Source organism: Oreochromis niloticus, linkage group LG14 (genome assembly GCF_001858045.2).
Source record: "Oreochromis niloticus isolate F11D_XX linkage group LG14, O_niloticus_UMD_NMBU, whole genome shotgun sequence".
NCBI classification, from domain to species: Eukaryota; Metazoa; Chordata; class Actinopteri; order Cichliformes; family Cichlidae; genus Oreochromis; species Oreochromis niloticus.
This window is the reverse complement of record NC_031979.2, coordinates 15995309-16022607: the sequence shown is the minus strand read 5'-3', so window position 1 is coordinate 16022607 and position 27299 is coordinate 15995309. Positions and strand designations below refer to the sequence as shown.

The 27299-nt window shown below is 40.0% G+C and overlaps 1 protein-coding gene across 1 annotated transcript; it reads right to left on the bottom strand.

Annotated features, from left to right (window-relative positions):
• Window positions 1-754: 754 nt before the first annotated feature.
• On the bottom strand, window positions 755-25225 carry kcnj5 (potassium inwardly rectifying channel subfamily J member 5). Its single transcript, XM_003441679.5, has 4 exons — window positions 25047-25225; window positions 14995-15074; window positions 12016-12889; window positions 755-2971 (listed from the first exon to the last, which is right to left on the bottom strand). Exons 2-4 carry the CDS (start codon window positions 15055-15057, stop codon window positions 2586-2588), a joined length of 1323 nt encoding a protein of 440 aa, XP_003441727.1. The 5' UTR covers window positions 15058-15074; window positions 25047-25225; the 3' UTR covers window positions 755-2585.
• Window positions 25226-27299: the final 2074 nt, after the last annotated feature.

Sequence of the window (27299 nt, the reverse complement as noted above, 5' to 3'; positions counted from 1 at the left end):
TACATTATTCAGATTTGAATCAGGGTCTGTCAGCTTGCTGGCAATTCAACTTCCAGATTTAATAGCTTGGACAAGAATAGCCTTGACAGCACATTGCTGTGATTCAGTGAATTTCTATGGCACGCTGGCCACCGAATGTAACACCATGTTTCATTTTCCTAACTGGTTGTACTCTTTGAAATATCATTACCCCTGTGACTTCTACAGTGTTTTCTTTGTTGGTAGTTAATAGCTGCGGTGCCTTTCTTAATCAGTCTGCTGGCTGTTGTGCATACGAATTCAATCGTAGTCACAGAAAACACAAAGCCGACTCAGGGAAACTGTTTAAGTCCTGAAGGTTCTAGCAGCCCCAGTCATGTTAATCCATTATTTGAAATTGAGACGTGGGGTGGGGTGTGGTGGCAACAAAGTTGCTCTAATCTTCCCACATTTGTTTCCCTTGCCTCAAGCTTAAGCGCAAGACGAGATTGGTCTGCACTCATAATTGCTGGTTGCTAAAGTTCCCTTCTCATGATTTGATGCACAGCTAATCCAGTTTTCAGGTAGCATGTGTACGAGGCGCAGTTGTTTCACCCAGAGCCACTTGAGTTAAATGTGTCATTTTATCACACAGCAGCTGATAGATTGCAGTGTCACTCCACATCAAGGTACTTTTAAATCCTCAGTCGCGACGTCATGTGCGAAATGCCTACACATCCACAGACTCCCATACACTCGTTCGTGCATGTGCAGATTATCTAAAAGGAACATGTTGTTCTTTCGGCCATGTTATGTTTATTCCCACAAGAACACACAGAAAACAGATGACATTCAAGGAATGAAAAAATGACCTCAATCGAATGACAAATATACTAAGGAGCCAAAATGTCATAGTGAAAATCATTTTTTAAAAAAGGCATCAAATTAAATAAAAAGAAATGACCAAAAAAATGGGGATTTTTCTTTTGGTGATTTTAACTGATTTTAAAATTGCACATCATGTGACAGTATACTGTAGAATGAATGTATAATTAATTAATGTATAATTTGGATGACTAGAAAATACCCTGTTTTTCCTATTACCTCATCCATGCAAGCTCTGTGACCTTCAAGGACAAGTCTAAAGTGATATTGTAGGCAATGGCTCTCATAGTTCAAAGTTTAAGGGACCATAAAGTATATAATGTGAAACATCTAGGGCTTGTGTGATGGTGGTGAATTGGCAGACTGAATGTGTGTGCTCACTAAAAAAGTTCCAGATTAAAAGGCAAAAGCTGAGGGTGACCTTCAAAGGGGGAAAAGAAAATCAGAAAAAAAGGCAAGCGATAACTTAGCCAGATGCTAAAGTCACGAAATAAGACATCCTGTTTATATCTTTAGTACATTTAGCTTTAATGCAGCTGAAAATATCAAGGTTGATTATCTGTAAGCTTTTAAAACAAACAAAAAAAACATAAAAAGGATACATGGAATATTACATTTTGCTTGAGGAGCATTTGAAATTTTCATATATAAAAATCAAGAGCATTTCAAATAGGATTTGAGCTTGAACATTACATATAAGTGTTGAAAGCTATATCTGGATGTTTGTTTTAACTAGAACTGACATGCATCAGCCAGTGGCGGTGGCTAGGTGGGAGGGTAGGGTAGGTCAGTGCGGAGTCCCCTTTATAAAAAAATTGTGCTTTATGTACCAGGGGCTTGAAATGAAAGCTTCAGTTGCTGCAGTGGGCAGGGGAATTAAATCCTTAACCAACCATACCGTAGCACATTTATGCAGTTTTGCCAGCATTTGCCTTGTTGTTGTTCTTAATTTAAAAACCTGAAAATGAGTAGAAAATGAGGTACTAGCTGGTTTGTTTTGGGTCAAGGCTCCCAGTGTGTCGAGGACAGAATTAGACACCTATAACGAGACACAGCACAAACGTGAGGAAAAGTGCAATCAAAGAAAATAACACTGGATTGTGGTTGCCGGCACACGTTGCCTTCATAATGTTCTTATTTGCTTGTGCATACTTGAAGACTCGTTCCTTCTAGGTGAGTGAGATTTCTGACACAGAGGAACAACAGTGACAGAGAAAGGAAATAATAATAATCTCCTATATTAAATCAAAAATCGCAGATAACAAGGTTCCATTACCACACAGAAGCTGCTGTCAGACACACGAGCTGAGTTATGAGATTATGCTTTAACGAAGCTGAATTAACACACTCTAAAATGAGAATACTGGATTCATAATAAGCCCATGGTAAGCTGTCATGGCTACCAGTTTCCGCTCAAGTTTACATTATACAACTTGAACTTTCAGAGTTATAGCAGTAAGTGGTCATTATTGATTATAAAAACACAATCTGAACCCCCCACCTGTAAGTGTAGATATAGATACTGTACATGTGTTTCTCTGTATGTGGACTATTTGTCTACAAAACCAATCTATACTATAGATTGACACTCTAGTAGAGGAATATTGCATGAGTTGGTGGCTGGAGATATGTCTTTTATCTCTGAGTGCTGCAATGGACCAAGCCGGCCATTGACCAAATGAAACCATATAATGTCATATGTCTTTATCCAGAGATTTCTGGGCTTTTAGCTGTCAAACCCGTCAGTCAGACAGTCCGTCAGCAAGTGGGAGCTCCTCTAAAGCAGCGGCTGAGCCATTGGTCTCCCCTCTGTCACCCCCGGAAACCCTCTCTTCATTCTCCTCATCTTGGCTTAGTGGATCCTGCTGTGACAGTCGGTCTAGGGGGTCAAAAGTATGCATTTTGGGTTCGGGGCTGAGGAGTGAAAGCTGTGGCAATAACGGCTCCTCGCGAAGTTTAGCCGCCATCTCCTTGGCGCTGCAGGTGGGGGTGTTGGTCTCATAGACATCGTGGAAGTTATTGTAATCTACCTCGTAGAAGCCCTTCTCCAAGGATAGCACTGGAGTGAAGCGGTAACCCCACAGGACCTCAGTGTCCAGGTACGAACTTCTTGCCTGACACGTCATCCCTGCCAAAAGGTAAAGATATGTGTATGTACACACACAAACATTCACACAATATGAAAGAGCACACACATGGCAGTCCGAGGGGTCCATACATGAGAAACCAGAGAGCCAAGCACACACAACCAGAGTGGATAGGCAAGCGCACAATGAGATAGAAAGAGGCATAGGGAGAAAGAGCACCAGTTAATTATTCATGGTTACAAAAGAACAGCAAAGAAGTGCATACTGTTTTCTCTACACTCCTATCATCAGTCTCCAATCATTTAACTAGAGTATTTTTAAAACACGGAACTTTTTGGCTAGTTTGTTGAATTTACACATAAAAAAAGACTGTATGTATTCCATTAGTTGTGTTTTAACAGTAAGCAAATCTGAATAAAAAGACTACACTTCACATGGCAGTCTTGTGTCTGCACTTGCTTCGGTAGTCGAAAGGCAAAACAACTACACCTTGATTAATTTAAATGCTAAAGGCACAGCTTAAATGCATGTTCGTAGCTTTTGCTCAGTAACTGTATCGACAGGGTCTAACACGAACTTTGTTGTGTTAATCTATGGTTTAACACAGGTGTGACATTTTGAATAACTAGCAACAATGGTGTCACTCAAATAGCAATAATAATAGCTTGGTGTAAGTATAAGACTTGGGAGGCAGCATTCACAACGTATTTTATAACAGCATTTCTGCTTGCAAAAGCACCAGTGCAACTGGTAACACTAACAATAATTCAATAACATTTAAATAGCATTCCTTTTTGATGAGCTAGAGCCATGGTCTTGTTATTATACATGGTGGATGTGTGGCACAGTTACTGGAGCAGTGCAACTGTAAAAGATATTTAGTCCCTTTGTGTGTTTTCTTTTATGACAAGTGCAAATGTCTGCTCATGTTTACATATCATTTGTAGGCCTGAGAAAACTGGCTGACCTGAGTCGAACTCTTGCTATCGTTGTCATTAATTATAACTGTGTTTTTCCTCCAGTGTAGGTAGTTGGTGTGAAAAAGCCTTAAAAATGTGAGCTGCAGAAAGTTAGTGGTGCAGTTAATGCGTTCTTATTAAAAAATTAAATATGACCTAAAGCTAAATAGCAGCTAGCATCAGAAACCATTGCATTTTTCTTTGCTGGATTTTTTATTGAGGATCAAATGAATCAAAATGGGAAAAATTAATAAAACAGTATTCCACCATACCTCCTCACTGACAGCTTTAAAGCAATCTTAATATGGAGCATTTCAATATTTAATCATATAAAGTTGGGCTCAGAGGCTTACATATATTCGTCATGGGCATAAATGTCTTGCTAATCTTGAGCTTTTATTGATTTCTTTGAACAGTTCTTTTTCCTGGGTGGAATTTGAACAGCATACATCTTTAATGACTTTACAAAAAAAAAGTTAGGTGCACAAGTGTGGATTTTCTCTAATTCACACAGGGTCAAAATTATTCCTACAGGGAACCAAACTAATATTTGGCTAAATATCCAAATATTGTTGCACCTTAACTGGACATTAGCTTTTTGCATATTTCTGGCTGCATGTTTTGACCCTAATTCTTTGCAGAATTAGTAGAGATTGCTTAATTTTTTGGTTTTCCTGGCACGGACCTGGCTTTTAAGCAAAGTCTACATATGTTCATGGGGTTGAGGTCAGAGCTTTAGAAAATAACTTGAGTGTGGACAGTGACACTGATGTTCTAGCAGTTTCCAGTTCATGGTAGGCTTGAGACTTAATGGTTCCTGGGCTGTTTCTGAACATCCTAACCATTTCTCTGTGTTTGGCTCTTCTTTTAGATCTTGGCAAAGGGGTGCCACACCCAAATAACTTATACTTATAGATTTGTTTGAAATGCTGCTCTTGGAATCTGCAGTTGTTTACTCAATATTCCTTGGGCTTATCAAGTTAAAAGATGTATAACCTTCAACCTTATTAAATTATTTAAGTGTGTGTATAGATTTGAGTCTGCATAGATATGCTTTTGTCATTGCATGGAACAGAGAATTCCAAATTGTATGGAAGCTTGTCCATGCAATTTTTTTAAATCAGTAAAGATGTGTCCTGTACAATCATAGAGAAAGAACAGTTCAAAGAAATCATTAAAACCCCAATTACCATGGCATTCATGCCCACAATCAATGCATAGAAACTTCTGAACACAAAGTAGGTTTTCCCATTTCTCAGTATTCTGTCTGTTTTTATATCAGCAGCTCTGAAAAGTCTGCGACAATTAGCTAATAAGACTTACAGCTTTTAAAATAGCCACAAAATAACCACTGCCACAACTTTCCAAGCTGGAGCAATCATTCACACGCTCGATATGTAGCTGTATATCACTTGAAACTGCAAACATCTGACTTTCCATCGATAACCTTTGAAATAAATAATCTGTATGTATGTGACATCCCCAAAAACATCAAGCAAGGATGAAACCGATATGGTATCTAGTGTGAGAGGAGAGGCTTTTGCACATTTTCTTCAGCTTTCCCTCTGGATATGAGTGGCCTACTTTCCACATTTAACTTGTGAAATGTTGCTTATTTCTGTGTCTACCTCATCAAAGAAAATATAGCATCTTTCACTTCCTAATGACAAGAGATTCTATAGTGTATTTTAAGGTTGTTGACACAGTATTTGATGTGTTTGTTTTAAAGCCCTAGTTTAGTAGTCTAAATCCATTAAGCTGCTCAGTTAAGATCTTTAGCTTCTCCCGTTGGCATTTAGTGGTGCACAGGCTTTGTCATAACTGTCACAAAACAATCTTTGACTTTATATTGGCCTTGTGGAAGACAGAGACCTCACAGATATAGTTACAGTATTTTGCTAATGGATTAATTTAATCCCTATTGTTGTGATCAGGGATTAGTTGTTTCCTTTAAGAGATAGTTTTTATTTTTAAGCAAAAGCAAATATAACATGATACTGTTTTTCCCCCCTTTCGCCCAATGTTTGGTCAAAAATGCTATTGAAAAATTATTTAAGAAAATCATGTAGCTTGTGTTTGGTCTAAAATCTATGCGGTTGGCTTCTATGTGTTAAGTAGACATATGTGCTGTGATATATTCATGTGCTTCAAGAAGTTGGCAGATGTTCATTAGCCATTTTAATAAACAAAGGTCCTCCTAATAGCCATGTGTAGATTTTCACTGTAAATTTCATTGTGATGCATTATACATATACGGTTATCAAAAAAATGGATGTCAATTTGGCCACTTCCGCAGAAGCAGTATCTGGGGATTTCCACAGCTTGTAAAGAGCATGCAGATTTGTTTCACCCAAACAGTGAGTGCAAGGAGTGCATTTCCTCCAAAACAATGCCGCACAAATGTAGTAATCAGGGCCAATTTAACAAAAAGAATTGGTATGCCCTTTGAATGTATATATGAACCATCACAACTCTGTAATTAACAGACATTTTACATAACTGATGATTTTACTTGTCAGACACAGATATATTTAATTGGTTTCCATTTGAAGGTGTAACTTTAAGGATCATGGTATCACGCCTGCTGGAAAGTGGAACAGAAAATGGAAAAAGGCTATCATGGAAAACCGCTATCATGGAAAAAGACCATGACCTGTGAGTATACCATGACTTGAAATCCAGGTGGAAAAGTTTTGTCGAACTTGACATATCCTTACGGTAACCAGTGACCATGATAGAGCCTAGAACATCACTGACACATAATGTGCACTGACGTTAGTCAGTGGTGAGTTTGTTGACTATCAGTGGGTCCATCGTGCAAATAGTTTTAGTAATCATGCTAACAGATAAATCATATACACAGTATGATAATTAAATTAAATTGCCAAGGTCAAGGGTTGTTGAAGGTTGCAACTTGACCATGTGTCTTGTCTCTTTTGTTTTTGCCCTCAAGGTTTCCTGTCAGTACACACGTGTCCTCTGATGACAAAGCTCAGAATTCGCACGTAATCTAGCCACACACAGAAGTGGCCACACTTTCTGCTTTTTTTGTGGACCAAAGTGGAAACCTCGCAACAATCTCTTAAAACCTCTGAAAATCTGGTTGAAAACATGTTCTAATGAACTAAACTGCTGATACATAGGCTGCAGGCCTTGCATTGTAAATCATAAATCAGCCTCTATCAAAGAAGCACAAACGATGAGCAAAGAAACAAAGAAATAAACACAAACAATGAAAACTAACTAACTAACTAAAGAAATAATGATTCCTGAAATGTCCTTCGAAGCTTATTCACTGTTTGTATTAAACTTTAATGGCCCTATCTCAGTGTTTGAAAAGATTGTTTGCTTTATATTAATTCTGGTAGCAGATCCAAGTCTACAGTCATATATTTACTTTTTTCTTTTCATTTTTCTCTCTTTTCTAAATCATATTTTTGGGTCCTGCAGATATCAGTTTTATGAATTTTCTTGGAAGGTATAAAACAAAAAACAGCAGTGCAGACAACATTGTTTTCACAAGCAACAATGATGATGATGCAATATTCTTTCTGTATTCTGAGAACTGGCATAGAACAGGGTTTATTTTATATGTAAATAGTTTACTGTGAAGGGCACAGGGGACAAACCCACTATGTTCAGTTCAGTTTAGAAACACTTCCCACAATGACAACAAAGTCTGTTGTTAGCAACATACTGTATATGACTGGGCCTCCATCACAGCAAGTACTAAATACAATGAAGCATGGTCACGTACAGTGTTAGTTTCCTGATATAAATAATCAAAACTGCATCTGCTGTGTGTTGCTGACAACAAACCTTGAATTTATTGTTTTAAAGTACCGCAGTGAGTGGTTTTATGAATGAAGATGCTGTATGACTTTATCTCTTACATTGTCGTGTATCGTTTGTGAGCCTGCATTTATGCACAGCTCTCTTAAGCTCCTACCACAGGATTTCAGTCAGGTTTTGGTCTTTTCTTTTTCAGCCATTCTGTTTGATTCTGTCTACTTGGGTTCATTGTCCTGTTTCATCACTCAGTTTGGGGCAAGCTTTAGCTGTAGGACAGATTCCGACTCACATTTAACTCTACAGTACAGTTCATGATCTACTCAATGACTGCAAGGTGCTCAGGGACTATGAATGCCAAACAAGCCCATATTATTAAGCCTCCACCACCATGCATGACAACTGGTATAAGGTGTACGTGTGGATATGTTGGGTGGTGCTATGCATTATAGCCAAACAGCTTGCTCTTCTTTTTTTTTCACAGTTTTTTTGAGCCTTGAAAATCTGACCTTGAAATGAATTTATCGTGATATCCACTCTTGGGAAGATTGGCAGCTGTGAATGATCTTACTCACAGGATACGATGGATTTTATAACCCTTACCAAACTGATGAGATTTAGGATCATTGCTGTATTGTTGCAGGGTCATTACCTTACAATCTGAATCACCTCGAGGCCACTGTTGTTGTAATTTGGTGCTATATAAGGAAAATCTAACTGAATTGAATGTATTTCCTCTTAACATTGTTTTAACCTGAATGTTTCAGACCTGCCAAATACCTAAAACTCTACCTTTTAAAGGTGGCCACACCTGCTGATGATCAATTTATTAAGTGCATTTAATCATAAGCATCTAGCTGCTACTTATTCTCTGAGTTTATACGGAAACATCGAGGGTGTACCTTTTTTCACACACTGTTTTGGAATTTTTGTCATTTTTTTGTTTGAATAAATATTTACACAGTGTAATATATATATGTCCTGCTTTGCAGTTCATATAAGGCACTGTTATTATTTCTTATCATATCCCAATATGTAAAACTTTAGAATTTAAAGAGCCATAACTGTACATCTTAAATCTAGAGTCTGACTCAAAGTCACAGGCCAAGTGCAGCCAATGAGGAAATTACAAGAAAGGCACAGTTTACTAAATTGAGTGTATAAAAGGTAGTGCATGCACATGTAATACAATTTACTTCCATGTTTTGACAAATGTTGGCCCACATTTCCATAATTCTTGGCCACAGCATTCATTCCAATGTTGTGATTAATTTATGCACATGGAAAAAGAGGGTACAAAAGCAAGCACAAAAGATCAGCTTTTGAATGACAGAGTGCTCTGCATTTGCTACCATAGTTAATTGTACAACATTTATTCTAAATTCACAGACCTATAACCTACATGCAGAACAGTGCAATAATATTTCCTCTTCTCATCCACAGTACGATAGACAATGAACCACAAAGTGGAAGTCATTCTCATTAAAGAAGCCAGCCTCCTAAATGGATAATTGGATTGCACTGGACCCTATCTGTGAGCAGCTGTGATGTAACTGAGAAGAGACCTACAAAGTGCAACTTTGTAAAGGGATATTTACCCCAAATCAGTCAAGACATCAAGAGCATCCACCACAACAATTTGTAAAAAGAAAAGAAAAGAAAAGAAAAGAAAAGAAAGACGAATTTTGCATCATAATTATTGTGGGGAAAATAACTAAAACCTCCACTGCAAAGAAGAATCAGCAAATTGCTGTTTGCAATCACTGAATGACTTCTCTCTTATGCTGTGTTGCACCCTAAAAGCTCAAAACAAGGCACTAATGGTCTCATGTTGGGTATGGCTATTTTGAGAAAGATGGATGGATATTTATTAATTGAGTAAATACAATATGGATTGCATGTTTGAGTCTGCATGCCAATCAATGAAAGAAGACTGAATCATTTATTTGCACTTTGCACACGGTCACTGTGTGCTCTTCTCATAGATGACTGCACGCCAATGTTATCTGCCTACATGTGGCTTACTTTCATGAAAATTTGATTGTACCTCATTGTCCCCCTTTTACAACAGGGCAGAGGTGTTTGTGCTGTTGACCCGGGAAGTTTGGATCTGTGCTCTTTCCAACAAACTAGCAGGTGCGGTGACCACATTTTATGTGGGAGAAAGACTTGCCTGTTGTTCTGGGCTTCTCTATAAGCACTTATCACTTATATAGCATGGGCTTTTTAGTATCTACATCTATAGATATGTATGAAATTTTTAAAAATCAAATCAACACCTTACCACTTTGGAACCTTAGGGGCTGTAAAACTGGTAAAAAAAAAAAAAAGTTTTTATTATTCTAGTAGACGTAATTCACATGCTTTTGCAACTCAACAAAACTTTATAGAAAAGGGAGCGAGGGAAGTAGGGGTGACTTTTTTTGTTTTTATTAAGTAAAATCATTCCTTGCTTTCAATTAAATATGAAATTTGTAGCTTTTGTTGCATCAGCTAAAGTGAAAGATGATCCAAAGTACAGGCTTGTGTAAGAATCTCATTCAGTTTAAACTTAAACTAAACTCCAATTTAAATTTGGAATAAAAAGTGTGAACATGGTTGCATAATTTTAGATTTCTTATACTCATTAGACTAGTTTATTGTATCGTGATATTTTCTAACGATTTTAAGTTGACTAACTGTGAAGTGTATTATAAGCTGCTTTTATTTCAGAGAACTGCCTTCGTTAGTGCAATTACACGTGGAAAGCAAAATGTGGTTTAATATGTCATGCTTGTGTTTTACTTTTATTTTTTTTTTAAACAAATAATGTGCAAGCGCCTCTTGTTAGTGATTTCCAGAGCCTGACTCACCATTATGCTGCACACCACAGGCTACACAGCTAACGAGTAATGGCTGCGAGAGCATGAAGCCAGTTTCACCACCCACATATGTATCACTTCCAAAATATATGTGACAACATCCACGTGAGGTCGTACTCAGGATATTTTATTTATTTATGACTTTTTATTTTCCTAACGAGGCTAGCCTGGGTCTGAGGTCGCTTTCTGTCTTTCACTGTGTTGTTTGTCACGCACAGAATGGATCTCTCACATACAAAAAAGGAAGTGGGGGAGGGCTGGTGGATGGTCAGATTAGTGTGTTGCCTAGCGGTCAAGCATAACCCCTGCATGATGCCATGGTCTCTGCCGGTGAAGCGAAAGGTGATTTAATGCCCGAGTCAAGTATCAAGCAGTGTGAGCAGGAAGCGGGATGACTGCTGGTGCTTTCAGGAAAAAGGAAATAAATAAATAAATAAGATGAAATAGAGCAGAAATGTTCACACGAATGCAAAACTGTGCCCGGTTACATGTTAGAATTTTCAAAAAGCTAACTGTGGGTTCATCAAACTGCTAATCACTGTGTGTCTCCATTACTGATGTGAAGTATGATGCAATCCAATAAAGTAAATGAGCAGCATCTATATTTCAATGAATTTAAAATGAGTACATTGCCTTCAACAAAGCCCATTAAGCAATGCATTTTAGGCACATAAACAATTATTGTTTATATGCCTGATTTATCCATGGGCCGTGTTTTTGCAAATCCCTTCAGTGACACATGGACATGATAATCTTTCATAATTTTTTTTCTTGTGTTGAACTTGCGGCCTTGACTGCAGTTTTAAGCTGGGAAATACGAGCTTTCTGGAACTTTACAGAAACACCTGGTCATCTCTGCCTCATTAATGTAACCAGCCTGCAGCACTTTTCAGGACAGCTTGGCCTTTACCAAAAACACACACCAGCATTGTGGTTAGGTACGCTTCATTGAATTGAAAATAAACAGTATCAAAGGTAAAACTTTGAAGTAGCAACAGTAGAGATGCCGGTACAGATAAACATTTGTAAAGAGGTTTTAGAGTTCAGTTGTCTGCCTCGGTTGAAGGAAGACGCATTTAGTTTTGCAGTTATAGATTAAATAAAAGAACAGTCGACAACTGTTGTGGAATTAAGAAAATATCAATTTAAAACAATTTATTAACTCTAAACTGACCCATATAGAATAGAAAAGATATAAAAGAAATGTTTTCTATCTTTCATGCATTATTATTAGGCTTTAATTAGTATCTCTGTCTTTCCATCTCTTATTCCATTTCCAATCAGCAGCACTTGCTGGCAGGCTCACCTTTCTGCAATATATTCTTCCAGGCAAACCTTTTCTGCCTCTCCATCTATTAATCCATCCTAGCTCACTACTTGCAACATTTCCTCATCTCTTTTTTTATTGACTTATCCTCATTTGTATGCCCTCCCATACTTTCTTTACCCTTCCTGATAATCTTACCCCCTTCATACCTGTGGCCTCCACCATTCCCTCGAGAATAACCACAATCTCGAACTCCTCCTTTTCCATTTGCGCCATGGACATTTCCCAGAAGGGGCTCTTCTCGTTTATTTCATGAGAGATGATGAGTGGTGAGACCAAGAACAGCCGGTCGTCCCCTGTGTCAAAGCCAATGTTGATGTCAGTCTGGTTGAGCGGGATGAACTCCCCCTCTTTGGTCTGCTGTGAGCGGATCAGCTTTGCTCGAATTGATGCCTCCACAATGTGAGAGTTCCTCAGGTCGCCCACCCGAAACATCAGGCACATCTTGTTATCTCGCACCGATATGACAGCGTTGTGTGAGAACATGAGGGTCTCAGCACGGTTCTTTGGCTGTGAAATCTTAACAAACATGCAGCCCACCATCATGGCGTTGACAATGGAACCCAAGATGGCCTGCACCAAAAGTAGTATAATACCTTCAGGGCATTTTTCGGTGATTACACGATAACCATACCCAATGGTGGTCTCCGTTTCAATGGAGAAGAGGAAGGCTGAGACAAAACTATTAAGGTTCTCCACACAGGGGGTCCAGCCCTCCTCGTCGCCATGCACTAGGTCCCCACGGATGAGTGCGATCAGCCACCAAAGAAACCCAAAGAAGAGCCAGTTGACCACATAGACCAGTGTGAAAATAAAGAAACTAAGACGCCAACGTAGGTCCACCAGCGTAGTGAACAAGTCACTGAGGTAACGGTAGGTCTCTTGCACGTTTCCATGATGAACGTTGCATTTGCCATCCTTTTGCACGTATCGCTGACGTGGCTTCTTCGCTGGGTCAGCTATCAGGTGGGTTCGCTCTGTAGAGATCTGAGGCTCCCTCAAATGTTTGGGAAGCTTCTTCACCTATGTGGAAGAAGAAAGACAGACAGTGCCAAAGTAAGGAAAAGGAAGACGGTCAAAGAAATTAGGCATGCAAAGACAGAATTTGAGGAATATTTTACCCACATTGATTTGCTCTGAAGAATTTGTTAGCTATAGTGTGCTGGAAGATGTATGTGTTAACTATTACTGCAGTATGGGATTTTCTATCAGGTTTTGCTAAGCCTCACTAGAGGTGAGGGAGAGAAGATAAGCGAGGCAAATCAAATTAAGAGCCGTTATAAAGTCACTTTGTAGATGTCTATGTATACACAGAGGGCAAAAAAGAAACAGAGAGTAAGGACACAACAAGAACACAAGGACACTCAAACCTTTGTCTATGTTGGCCCAGCTCCAGCGAGGCAATCTGGCTCCACAACTGTGCCCTGCCTTCCTCCCTGTCCCTTGTGTTCTTTTGCACTCACTGGAACATTTGCAACCTCAGATAACAACAGATCTACCATCCTCCTTTAAAAAGACCCTTTAAAAGACCCCAAAAAACTGATGTATAACTAAAGAATCACCTTACACTTGTATGCATTATTATAATATCATATTTTGTTGAGTTTATTTATGGTTAGAAAAGGCAATGCTTCACAATCTAGCTATAAATTCAAACATGATTTGGAAAAAAAATTACATAAAAGACCAACATACACCAAAGACAATGTTTTAAGGCATCTTTCAGAAAAGCACAAGGACTCTTTATTGAGATACTGACGCTGTCGGATCTCAGTTGATAAATGAAATGATTGTGTCGAGACAAGACGACGATTGTGTCTCTTTCTGCTAATCTTACACCTGTGAACCATTTCTCCCCACAGCCACACTTTCATCAACGGGAAAGTTATATCCTGCGTAGTGCATACACTGGTTTCTCCTCTGCACCATCACAGGGATGATCATTATCGTAGTTTAGCTGGAGAACAGCACAGTGTGAGCCACAAACAGTGTCCTTTTTGGTGCATTTGATTGTAATGCCTGAAAAATAAAACCTGCCGGATTTTATTTTAATTTTCAAATAATTTTACTGTGTCAGCTGCTTTTTAACTGCTGCTGTGCTGGGTCACATCTATATACTATTGATTTTCTAGATATAGATTTGATGTAATCCGTTTTTAAGGACCATTCAGACAAAGAAGAACTGAAAGACTATTCTTATTGATCTGCATTGCAACTAGTGGCTTGATGACCGTGCGTTCACTAAATGTCAATGCGCACCCTTATTACAGACCATAGTCAGGGAAAATGCATCAAACAGTCATGCAGAATGCAGTCAGAACACTGCTTTTTAAGGAAACCTTTTAAACATTTCTTCTCTACTGACAAGATGACTTGACGTATGGCCTTGTTTTCTCGAGTTGTTAAAAGCTACTACAGAGGTTTTCAATGAAAGACAGTCAAAACAGGCTTTTTCATTTCCACTCTTTGAGCTGGGTTAATTGAGTGATAGATGAAGACATCACAGCTAGTGCTGCCCAAACTCCAGCCTTTGTAGTCAATACTGTCCCTGGGGGTGATGGCCCTTAAAACAAATTCATTAGCTGTCTCTGTTTGGCACTAGTAAGTACTGGGGGTTTTCTCTCACTGAGCCTCCCTGGACAAGGTTGAGTAAGCTGCATAAGTTTCAATCAGCTTGGGGATAACAACTCCAATAGTTATTTGGGATGGCTGTTTTTTGGTCATTATCTTCACTGTCAGGTAAACTGAATTAAACACTTATTTAAACTACTAAAGAAATTACACTTTAGTAGCCTTAATTCAAGTCCATAGTATTTATTTTATCTATTAAATGATTCTACAGCATATCTATAGGGTAGATAAGATCTATATACCTTGAGCATTTCCATAATTTTTTGGAAAATGTCAAACTGCTTTGTTTTCAGTGACAGATCTTTCCATATTAATCATTCTTATCTTCTCTCTATATATATCTCATGTAGTTCTCTTCCCCTGCTTTCCCAAAAACGAGGTCTCACCTCCACTCTCTCATATTGTTTCTCTAGTATTTCACATTTAGTCTCTCCCAGTTGTTTAAATATTAAGTAATACAAATTGGGCGATATACAGTGTGTGTATTGTGTGAATACCTGTGCAGGGGTGACGCCTATCTCCATGTTGTGGTCCATTAGGACGCGGGAATCTCCTGCCATCCTCAGCTGGAGCTAACCTGTCAAAAATGAAAAAGTGCTTCATGGGATTTGAAGTACCAGAATGATCATTTGTTTATTGGTCACTAACATCAAAATAAACCAATGCGACAAACAATAAAAAGTCATAGCTATGTTACTGAAAGAGTACATACTGCATTGTAGGTACAATCTCAGGTTTTTTACATTTCAACCCTTAGGTATTGCATTACAGGTACAGGTATTAATACATAGCATTTAGTTGCATCCATTACTGAAGCTGATTTGGTCCGTATGCAACTGTAGCAAGATTTGGGTGCTTTGGAAAGGATTTTGGTCATAACTTTTGCAGACAGGATCTTCACTCTTTTTTTTTTCACTCACTGTGTTTTTACACCATTCTGAATTTAATCATTAGTTATTATTATTAATCTCTGGCTCTCCTTCACAGCATGTCTTTTGTCCCGTCTCCCTTCCCTCACAATCAACTGGTTATGGCAGATGGCTGCACGTTCCTGAACCTTGTTTCTTCCTGTTAAGAGGTAGTTTTTCCTTCCCGCTGTTGCCAAGCGCTTTCATTGGGGTTTTCTCTGTATTATTGTAGGGTCTTTACCTTGCAATATAAAGTACCTTGAGATCACTGTTGTTGTGATTTGGCACTATATAAATAAAATCTAATGAAAACTGAATTAAACCATGACGACTACAACATAGGTAGTGAATGAAAGAATAACATTACCCATAAAAGTGCACTCTTTTATAAAATATAGTCAATAAAACAAACTTCAAAAGGTTTCTAGGTTCACTCTTGGATCTCAGTAATTCAGGAAGTATTCAGATGGCACAGTGAAAGGAGCCAGTTTGGGCAACAGCATGCCTCCTGGACACTTCTTAAGGCGAGGTGTTTTGAGCACCCAAAACACTTCGTCTGAAGAGGATACACTTAGGAGCTCATGTCTCATCTGGCCTGGGAGCCAGTGGCTGCATAGAAAGAAGGTGCGTCTCTGCTCAGACTGCTTCTCCAAGACCAGGACCCGGATAAGCAGAAAATGGATGAATGGCTTTGAAATCGCATGAATTTGTCATTGTGTCAGGGTTTGCCAGATGGTATATTAAGACGTCACAGAAAGATATAAGGCTAAAAAAGGTCAAGCCATTGCAGTTGTAATTGTTGCAATATATTTTTAAAAAAGTCTATATAAAGATTTTTTTCATGGAGGCATTTCCAGGGATGTACTTGTGGGGGGAAATTATTGTTATGGCAGCGTGTCTTTGCTGTGTAGAAGCAAAAGTAAGATTATTTTTGAAGAAAACAAAAGACATTCAAAATATAAAGGCACAAAATGTCTTTATTTTTACCTCTGTTCAACTCCTTGTTAACCCAAATATCTAACCAACAAATCACAAGACAGCAGCTCAATGTATATAGCAATGCAGACATGGCCAAGACATTCAGTTGAAGTTCAAACTGTGTCAGAAATGAGGAAGAAAGGTGATTTATGTGAATCTGAACGTGGGACGGCTGCTAACCTGCTAGGGCTTTTCCCATTTTTCCTGACCTTAATAATGGTCAGTAAAAGACAAAATATCCAGTTAGTGGCAGTTCACTGGCAGAAAATGTCTTGCTGATATTAGAGGTCAGTGGAGAATGACCAAATGCTTACAGGGAGACAACAATAACTGAAAAACAAAGCAATAAAACAAAAAAAACAAACACTAAATTACAACTAAGTTATGGAGAAGAGCATCTCTGAAAGCACAACATGAAGCAGATTGGCTACAACAGCAGAAGACTACACAGGTCCCACTCATGTCATCAAAATGAGGCTACATTAGAAAATGCGTCTAGTTGTACCAGTTAAGTAAAGCAGTGCATCTGAATATTGTTGCTGACCACATTGGCGTAACTTTGTGCTGAACATTGGGGGGGTCAAGATCTCTGTCTAAATAAATAAATCTGGGTAAATTCCCAGATGATTAAACATGCAACTATTTGCTGGTAATAACTGAAATGAGTAAAGAAAATCAACAGCCTATTTATGCAAGATAATTCATAATTTTATTGGGGGGGTTATATTGGTTGGGTCTGATTATTGAGGGGGTCATAACCCCCCTAACCCCCCTGGAAATTACGCCCCTGGCTGACCATGTCATCCCTTTATGACCACAGTGTACCCATCTTCTGATGCCACAAAACTCCAGTCACCTCAAACTGGTTTCTTGAATGTGACATTGAGTTTAGCCTTAATCAGTGAGAACACAGCCATATGTATTTATTAGCTCAGAAAACTGCTCTACCTGTACCTACAGCCAAAAGGAGCTAGCATCATGGCCGCACACTGCTAGTTAATGAACACAGCACACTGCCAAAGTATGTTTGCTGACAGTGTAGTTTACATGTTTTACCAATAACTGTACTGGCAATGCACTATCTGCATGTAGCAAGTCAAGCATGAATATTTTTTCACGGTTATGTTTTGGTATACACAGCACAGGGAACATTTGAGGTCAAGACTGAATCACGAGACAGGATGTGAGCATTTGTTACATAAACCTAACCACACTGAGGATATCAGCTGTGAGGCTGAGCATTTCCATGAATTCAGTTTCTTGTAAACTAGGTTTGACAAAGCAAATCATTCGTGCATTATTTTATGCACAAAATAATGCGCACAAATGGAGGATGTGAGGGCAAAAGTCAGCACCTGAACAACCCTGAGGTGCTCACTTAATTTTATTTCCAGTTCTGACTCATGAAGTAAATATTAAATATTTGACTATAACCACCCTGGCAAACAAGACCTAAGTAAGGGATTAGCTGACCTCATCACATGGGAGGTGACCCAGTGCCCAATGCTGACCAATTTGCCTGGATGATGAGGCTCAGCTGCACACTTTATTTTAATGATGTCATTTTCCCAAAGAGCAGGCTCCTAATCGCCATCGTTGCCAGTTCTTGTGACTGCATGTACCCACTCGCACACACCGCTCTCTCGTAAAAAACAAAACAACAACAACAAAAAAACCCAACACTGCTTTCACTCTTTTCATCATCCTGTCCATTAAATTTAATGATTATTCTCTTAATCAGTTAGTTGCAAAGAAATAAACACCTTCAGCTGTTTCCTTCCCTTTATATTCATTCCAATATAAAATGAGCATACATATTATCTTTGTGGTTGTTTTTAGCACAACTGAAGCCAGTAGGTGATGTGCTGTGACAGTCTCCAGTGCAGTGTGATGTGGTTTTAAAGAGTTTTTCCTCTGCTGTTGAGTTGTATGACAAAACAGGTATTTTTAAACATCTGTTGTGTGAGGTCCAAAGTGACAGGGAAGGTAGAAAGGCAACACTTTGAATGTCTCCTGAATGATGTGGGATTTAATTACTGCCACTACTATAATTTTAGAGGGAAGTGGTGTGTGTGTGAGGGGTTTCAGATAAAGCCCTAGTTTTGGAAGCAATCTTACTACACCTTTGGAGCCCCAAAAGAGGCAATTAATTTATAGAGCCCCTGGGTGTTGTTTGAAAATCAGATACTTTTAATTTGCTCAAAGAACAAGGGATACACGGGGCCTTGTAAGTAACCAAGCAAAGGAACAGTAAATTACCTTTGTGGCTCGTTCTTGACCTTAACAACACCTGACATTTCTTTGCCATCTGTCTTTGATGTTACTCTATTTGATCACTGACAAAACGAGGGGAGGGAATACAAAAGCGAGCACAGGGGAAGTGAGAGGACCACGTCACAAACCAGATCCACACAGGAATGTAGTGTTGACAATGATCGTCCAAAGCAAAGGGCAGAGTGACGTGACAGGCATCTGAGCAGAGAAAACACAGGCAGACAGACAGACAGCAGAGGTGCGCACAAAGCTTTCAGTATAACTTGCTGAATGCATTGCAGGGGTTGCAAGGTGTCACTTTCTGACTCATTTTTTTAGGTTCTCCCATGAATTAAACATGATTCCCCGGAGATTTGTGAACTCCAGACCCGTGTGCGCTTTCAGAAAGGCTGTAATTGCAGTGTCTGCTCGCAGTTGCAGATTCAACAAGCCCGAATGAGAAGTGTTCGAAATGGATACCAGCTGGGGTGTTTTATCTCAGCGCTTTAAGAGGGTAACAAGCATTTATCTTGTTACCCGAAGAGTGACAGGATGCTTTGGCTGAATTGTGTTTGTGTCCTGATAACAAGAGCACTCATCTATTGTGTTTAAAGCCAAGAGGTACTAGTAAACCAGGCAACTTGCCTCCTAAGGGATATCTACACTACATATATTTCCCTTATTTGCTGACACCGCATGCTATAAACAATTATCCGTACAGAGCGCAGCAAAATGTGCTTTGTTCTCCTTCTAACCTGTAGCAAGCACTATAATTTTCCCCCAGGGGCTGACTGGTACTGAATAGCACTTGCTTTGTGATTTAATTTCCTACATTTTCTTGAACTTCAGAAACTTGTATTGTCAGCTTTGTGAAGTAAGAGCGAGCTTGTAATTGAGCTACGAGAGGTTCGTATCAATACTAATCACCAACATGCAAATAAAGCCCTTGAATCAGATCCGATCCTGAATTATAATTCTTACTTGATCGACATAATTGTAAACTGTTTGGTTCAGTAACCTCCCCCATTTCTTCTTTATTTCACATTATGTGGAGATTATCGATTGTGCTTTCCTTATTTCCTGTCGGAAAGCTTCGCAGTTGTGCTTATTTTGCAAATGCTGACGCTGCTGCTCGCCCCAGTCAGGAATATAAAATCTGCAAAATAAAATAAAATCTGCAGTATTTTTAATACAAATAAAACAGCATGCATTTATAGTGACTTCAGACTAGACTTTTACCTGACAGTGGTGCTTCATTTCACCATTCCTCATTGACCTTTCTGCTGAGCATGACAGGGTTACAAATGGCAGCAAGATATGCAGCAAACACAGCAGTATCCCTTAGTTCAACGGTAAAAACAGGACTATTAGTGGGATCTCATCCACAGATTTTGAGCTCATGGATGAGTGTTTTCTGTTGTTTCATCAAAAAAAGAAAGACAAATGGTGCTGATAGTGAGAAAAAAAAAAAAACACAGACTGAGGATAAAGAGTAAGAGAAAAATATAATAAAATGAGAAGAAAGGCAGAAGTTGCTAATTTTGTGAAGATGTTTTTAGGATTATCTTAAGATATTAAGACATCAGCTAGATTTAGGTTTACCAATCCCTCCATGTTAAAGATATCTGCACTGGTAGAGTCTTTCTACAGGAGCACAAGAGCTTTCTATTTGCTTGACTGTCCACGCTTCTCCACTCCTCCCTTCAGTCATGGTTACTGGACCTGTCATGATTATCCAAGGCTAAGACTGGCCCATAAAATAACATGGCTTCATCCCTATCTCTGCTCACTTATGACACTTTGAGGTCGAGCAGGTCAAATGACTAAAAATGTCCCCAGCTAGTTTGTCTCCAGGCTCTGCAAACACATACACGCACCCACACACACGAACTTACCAACTTACCATGTACCATTTTCCCATTATGCCCGATAGTGAGCTGAGTGTATCCAGTTGTGCCCTTCCTGCGAATGACCTTCTCCGGAGTGACACTGCTGCACCAAGACATTCCATTCACACTGGAGAAATAATTTTCCTAGTGATTCATCCATCTCTCACTCCTCACACACACATCCTTTGCATCACACCTTCCCTCATTGAGTCTTTTCACTACTGTGCAGTTTTAGCAAAAAATTCACCAAAGCCAAAAATGTCAGTCTTCCACTAAGATGAGCACCTTTAAAAAAGAAAAAGTGATGGCCATTTCACATTGCTGCTGAAGTGGGAGTCGATGGGATTAAAACCCAACACCTACTGGAGCCAAATCGCACCCTCTTCAACCATGCTGGCCTGAAGTGTGAGAGACGTGATGGAAACAGAAGTGAGATGTGTGAGGTAGAGAGGTGGATATGCTCCCTAATACCCCATTACTTCTTCTGTGCAGTCTATAAATTGGACCCACTGATACAAATTCTCCGCATCCAAACTCAGTCCTAGTGTACTGTGTGTTGCTTATTAATCCTCTGCCTCATCTAACTGTAGAGGACAGAACAGGAGGGGAAGATGAGGTGAAGTGAGGCCACAAGCATGGTAGGGGTGGGGCTGCAGAGCCGGGCAGCGCATGGAGAATGGTGGAAGAGCCAAAGGTCATGATCTGGATCAGAATTCATAACATGCTTCACTGTGTCCCCGTGCTTGTCCCTTTGAGGATGCTCCTTCTCCATAGTCAGCACATACTAAGTCAGAATGAAATGAGATTAGGGTCCGTCAGTTGCATGTTAAAAACAAAACAAACCCAAACCTTATTCCGGTGTGTTGGGTATAGCAGCAGAGTAACAAGGTCTCTGCTCAGTGCATTTTTTTGCTGACGTGTCCTTCAGCGGAAAGCTCAAACCTCTGTTTCTGACAGCAGATGACATGCTGTGAGTGAGTCCAATCTGCATAAATGCGAAGCAAGTTGGTGTTGAAGCAAAAAGAAGAGCAATCTTGAAAACATTCTTTCAAAAGATGTCAAATTAAAAAAGAACATGGTGTCACTCCACAGGCCTTAACCGTGCAGCACGTTGCTCTTGCATCTCTGCTAATGAATGGTAAATGTACGGGGACTTTGCAGATCCATCATCTTCCTTTCGGTGATGGATGCTCACATCCCATGCATAAAACCTGATAAAAATCACCCTGATCCGATAGAGCAGAGCTGGGGTGCATTTACATTTTCATCCTTTTTGACGTTATTATTGTAATTTTTTTTTCGAGTGCTCAAAATTAAGTATGTGCACGAGCAGTATGCGCTCTTCTGTATAAAAAGCAGTATTTATCACGATGCTGATTAATGTGCATTGTTTTTACGAAAAGAGAAAGGAAAAAAACGTGGTTACACAATATGGATCAGTGTGCGCTCCGAATTTAGTCAAGCTGTCATTGTGTCTGCAAATGATATTCATGGGCATTTGTTATACTGGCCAAACAAAATAGCAGACTGGTGCATTTCAAACTAAACAACATCCAATCTTGCCAGCATGTCTGAAGACGGATATTTACAAGTACACGCACCATGTAAATGTCCCACAATTCAATTGCCCTTGTGTGATTTAGCTAACTGGCTTGAAATGTTATCCACTGGATACGAGACATCAATGCACATCTCCCACAGACTGCAATGCCTGACAAAGGCAGCCGTGTGCATAGTGCAAGCATTCTCCCTTAACATAGTTCAGTAAGCCAGAAAGGCTAAGTTAGAAATAAAGGATAGTGCAAGCCATAACCTGCTGCTAACAGAAAGGAGCGCGACCCATCATGAGCATGTCCACTTAACCTGGAAATGTGACAATTTTTCAAATTTTTTAAAATGTAGCCAGTGACAGATAACATTTTACAGTCCTGTTGAGGTAGCTTTGCAGCATTAGTTTTTAATCCTCTCACACCACTTGGACAGCATATGTTACTGGAAAGCTCACTGAGGGATGATCAGAGCAAAGTGTCCTGAAACAACCGACAATTTTTAAAAGATTTCTTGGCAATTACACACTTACAGAACAACACTGCATCAAGCTACAAGATCCCTAAAGCTGTTTTTTCCAATTCATGATGGGTAACCCTAGGTGTATGTAGAAGTGTAGACATGCTTTACTGTTTTTTGTGTTAGTATAGGTGTGCTGGACAAAAACACAACCATGACACAAAGCGGTGATCCCTGAAGCAGTCATCTCATTACCAAACACAGGGTGAAGGTTTATTTGTGTTGTGTGTAGGCTGGAGCAGCAGCAGCAGCAGTCTCATGCACTCTATCAACTTTATGTGTGACGAGACTATAGAGAAAACGCGTGCTCTGTTAAGTCGTGGCAGAAGCAGAGAGTGTGCCATGCTATAAATCTGCTACATAAGCATTGTAGGTGCCACTTTAACATACAGTGAACAAGCACCAGTTTCCATTGGCTGCAGATTTATGAGGGCATAAACAGAGTGATTGATCTTCCTCAGGGAAAGACTAGATTATTTAAGAAATTGTATTCAGCACATCTGTCTCTTGCAAGTAACACAAGCATCAGATTGCTTGCATGTACAGCTCACAGAGAGGCGGGGCTTTGAAATATAGACAGTAGTTTATCAAGAGCACAAGCTAAAACTGAAGGAGAATTTATAGATGGCAACTAGTTCAGTAGGGCTGCATAAATAAGGCATCTTTATGTAGATCTATCAAAAAATAAGACACTTTAATTCTGAGCTGCACTCGGAGATGGATGCACATTTTCCAGTGCGTTTGATACTAAAAAAAAAAAAAAGATGCAAAAAGCAAAAGAAAGACAGACAAAATCTTCACGGCTGGCTAATCTCTTGACACAAATGTGCCACTGTGGTATTAGAGAATCGCGGATGTGGTTTTCTCCCCATCCCCTTGAGACACGCAGTCTTAACAAAATAAACACATCCAATTAATTATTCACACCTTTAGATCCTGCTGAGCATTATTCCTGCCCTTTGCCCTGTTTTGTCCACTTGTTAGGGAGATCTGAACATGGGCTTAGTAGGAGGGGGGAATGAGGTGCACAGCCATGAATTACAGTTGCAATGATAGCCCTATAAGGTCAAAGGCCTATCTTTCAAAAAGCATTACATCACAGCAGTTCACACTTTCCCTTTGCAGCCTTGAAATAGCAAATCGCCGTTCAAGCAGATGCGAGAAGGGTCACGGTGAATTGCAGTGATTAAAAGTAACGTCGAGTGTGGCAAATAAGCAGGTTTTTGTTGCAAATTTCGGCATTAAGATATCACCCCGGGCTTTCCCTTTTTCTGGGTATGAGTTTGAGTGATGTGTAAAAATGTGGTTAATGATCAGAGCATAGACAACTTCGGCTTTAGTATTCCTCCACATTAAAAAAATCATGATCGAGTCTGCACATTGCCTTGACACCGTCTTCCCGATGTGCCTTGATGAGACGATACCAGGACAGACAGGAGCTTTAGAGATCAATTAATGTGGCTATTAAGCCCGCTGCAATGTCATCAAAGTTTTACAGCAGCAACTCTTGAGATGTGTCTCCCACAGAGTCCGCTGTACAGTAAGGGAGGTTGGGAAAAAAAAGTGGGGTGCATGAGACATTAAAGCAAGCAGCTGTATAATCTCCAGGCCAGAAAAGAGGAATCATTTTCTCTTAACACTTTTGATGCAGTCTGCAATATTCATGCCAGCAGCTATCACAACCCAGTGTCCTTTGCTTCATCTCCAACTTTTATAGAATGTAAAAAAAGAAACATGTAAAGCCCAAACATGCTGCGCTGCATGTCGGACGTGCGAGACCCCCTCCTCTACACACACACGCACACAGTCACGCTTACAGTAACACACAGATCCACGTTCACTTTAGGTTCGCTGCTGCGCTTGTAAAACTCCTGCATTGTACTGAGAGAACTACAGCACGGAGCCCAAACAGGCACAAACAGTAGAAGTGTTGACAGGCTTTTCTCTGCTTGCGTCAGAGATATTCAATGCCTTTTTGATTACCCTGCCCCCTGCAATGAGGGGATGCATAGTGATGATCTATATATCACTGCAGTGACATAGGATTGGGGGTGGGGGTAGAGGGGGGGGGCAAGATGTGGTGATAAAGGTTATTGCTGAACTACCATAAACATTTTTCTTTTCCCGGTCTCTTCCTCTTGAACTAGCTTACATCTTCTCTTTCTATCGGCCATTGCACTTGCTGTTTCTAAATATTGGATATTGGATTCTCACAGTTTTGGATTTCTCCTTGTAGTAATGCACACTTTTTTTTATTTGTCAATTCTCAAACAAATAATGCTGTCATGCCATGCCATTCGCAGTCAAACTGAGAGAAGACAGCTTGGACGTGGTGCCACGGTCGTATCATGCATCAGTGGCTTTAAAAACCTCCCCTATCCTCTTTTGCCTTCCTCTCCCTGTCTCTTCCTCTGCTTTTTTTTTTCTCCTCCATCGGCGGTGAACGAGGCTTACCTTCAGGTCTCTGCAGGAGTAGCTGGCGGGCTCCCTTCGAGGCATTTCACAGCGGCTCTTCTCCCCAGGACTGCACGCTCCTTTCCTGGCTTTGTTCAATAAACAACAGCCCTCCTGCCTCCCTCCTGCCACCCAGCTCCTTCTGCTCTTCACCACTCTCTATCTACTCCTGTGTGAGAGGGGGGTCTGTCTGTGCTTGTGTGTGAGGGAAAGAGGGAGCGAGAGAGAGAGAGCTAGAGGTAGAATGGATGCGAGAGGAGATGGGAAGGATGTTAATATGCATGTGTTTTTTTCTCTTGAATGTTCCTGTCTTCTCACTTCGACCGAGATTGTACTCCCCGTCTCTCGGGATTTGTTCTTTATTGGAGTCTATGTGTTTTTGCCTGTTTGCACAGAGCATCAGTTTCAGTGTGTGTGTGTGTGTGTGTGTGTATACATCTACCACATGGTTCCTGTTTTATCTGCGGCATAGGCAGAGAGAAATAGGCTCAGAAAAGTCAAGTACAGTGAGAGGGAGGCAAAGTCAGATGAGGGTGTGTGTGTGTGTGTGTGTGCGCGTGTGTGGCTGCAGACAGGGAAACAGCAGTCATGTACAGTAGTGTGGTATAATCAATTGCTCTAGAACTGCAGTTGAAGAAACACCCTGAGGGTTTGAGAGAGATATAAAAAAGTAGAAACAGTGAAAAGAGACCTCATATGAAAAACAGCCACAGCAAGACAAAAAAAAAGAGCTGAAAAGGGAAAAAGGAAGAAAGACGTACGAGAGGTGAAAAGGACCCTTTGGACCTAGAATTTCAGTTTTCGAGTCAAACACTAGCACCTAACATAGAATAAAGGATGCCTATTGTATAGACCAAACTGAAACTATAGTCTCATGCAGTCACATCAGCCATGCTGATGGTCACTGAGCTCGTGGGGCAATGATCAGTGTGCAGTTTATTCAAATACATCCGTGCGGATATTCATTAATCATATTTCAAATTTGCATTAGGCTGCAGGCAGAGAGGTGGATGCTTGACATTGAGATGTTATTAGCATGACATACAGAAAATTGAATGTACACTCCACTTTGAGAATGAGAGCGGAGAGAAAGAAAGATAAGGAGATGATGATAAGTAGGGGAGGAGCAACAGAAGCAGCTATTACCAGAAAGGCTCTTCTTGTACATCCTACACCGAGTTTGGGAGGATATTTATGACTCTGCATGCCCCCCCTTTTTTGTTTCTGTACGTCATCCCCCCACCCACCGCTGCCTGTCACCAGGATAGACTCTTCTTTTTTTTCCAATATTCACCGACTGGGGAAGCGATGACAGCGGATTATGGGACATCAAGGAGCGAAGCTGCAATAATGAGGAACTTGGGATTTGGCCGAGGGTTATGAGTTCTGGACCGTGCTCAGGGTTAGCGGCGCTAAGCTCGGCAGTGATAATGAAATGTTGTGATTTTAATTGTAATAATTCAGGTCCTTCAGCAACAGCTGCGCCGATCCCGGGTGTGGATGAGCCCCGCGTGGCTTCGAGTTGTTCAGATCTGGGGCATGTTTAATTATTTCCCCTCCTGAGGTTACACCGCTACTGATCAAAGCTTGAACCCCCTTCCACCTTATTACTTCTCCACTTCATGCTGTGGAGAAATCCCTGCAGTTGACTTTACAGATATCACATTAACCACACATCATACATTAATAAAGCTTCCTGGCACATTTTGCTATTACAAGTGCTTGGAGGAAACCTGTGTATATTGTACACCCATTTGTATGATGCTTAAGGGGTGTGCAGTATAATACGCTCTTTGTTGTTCCTGTAATAAATAATCCATTAGAAGCATGAAATGGTATTATCCTGCTAAGGTGAACTGCAGGATAAAGAAGCATAATACAAATGTGGTTAAGTGTCATGTATGCTTCGAGTCTGATTTAATATTCATCAGTGCAGAAATTTCCATATGAAAAAAACGCGTGGTATCTCCTCTTTTCAATGCAGTTATTCTTGATTTCCTTCCTACAAAATGAAAAATATATGAGGATAGCAAGCACTGGGTAAGCTGCGGTTTAAATCTTTACAAATAGTAGAGATTGCAAAAGGGAAATGTACGATGTAGAAATGTCGGCAATGCCCATTTCTCTGCAATGTAATGATAGTATCATAGGTCAGCAGATTGTGGTCCACAGATGACGGTGTGTGTTATTCCACAGGAAGTGAGGAAATGGAAAAGAACTCCTCCTCACATATAGTGCGGTGGAAGTGCCATT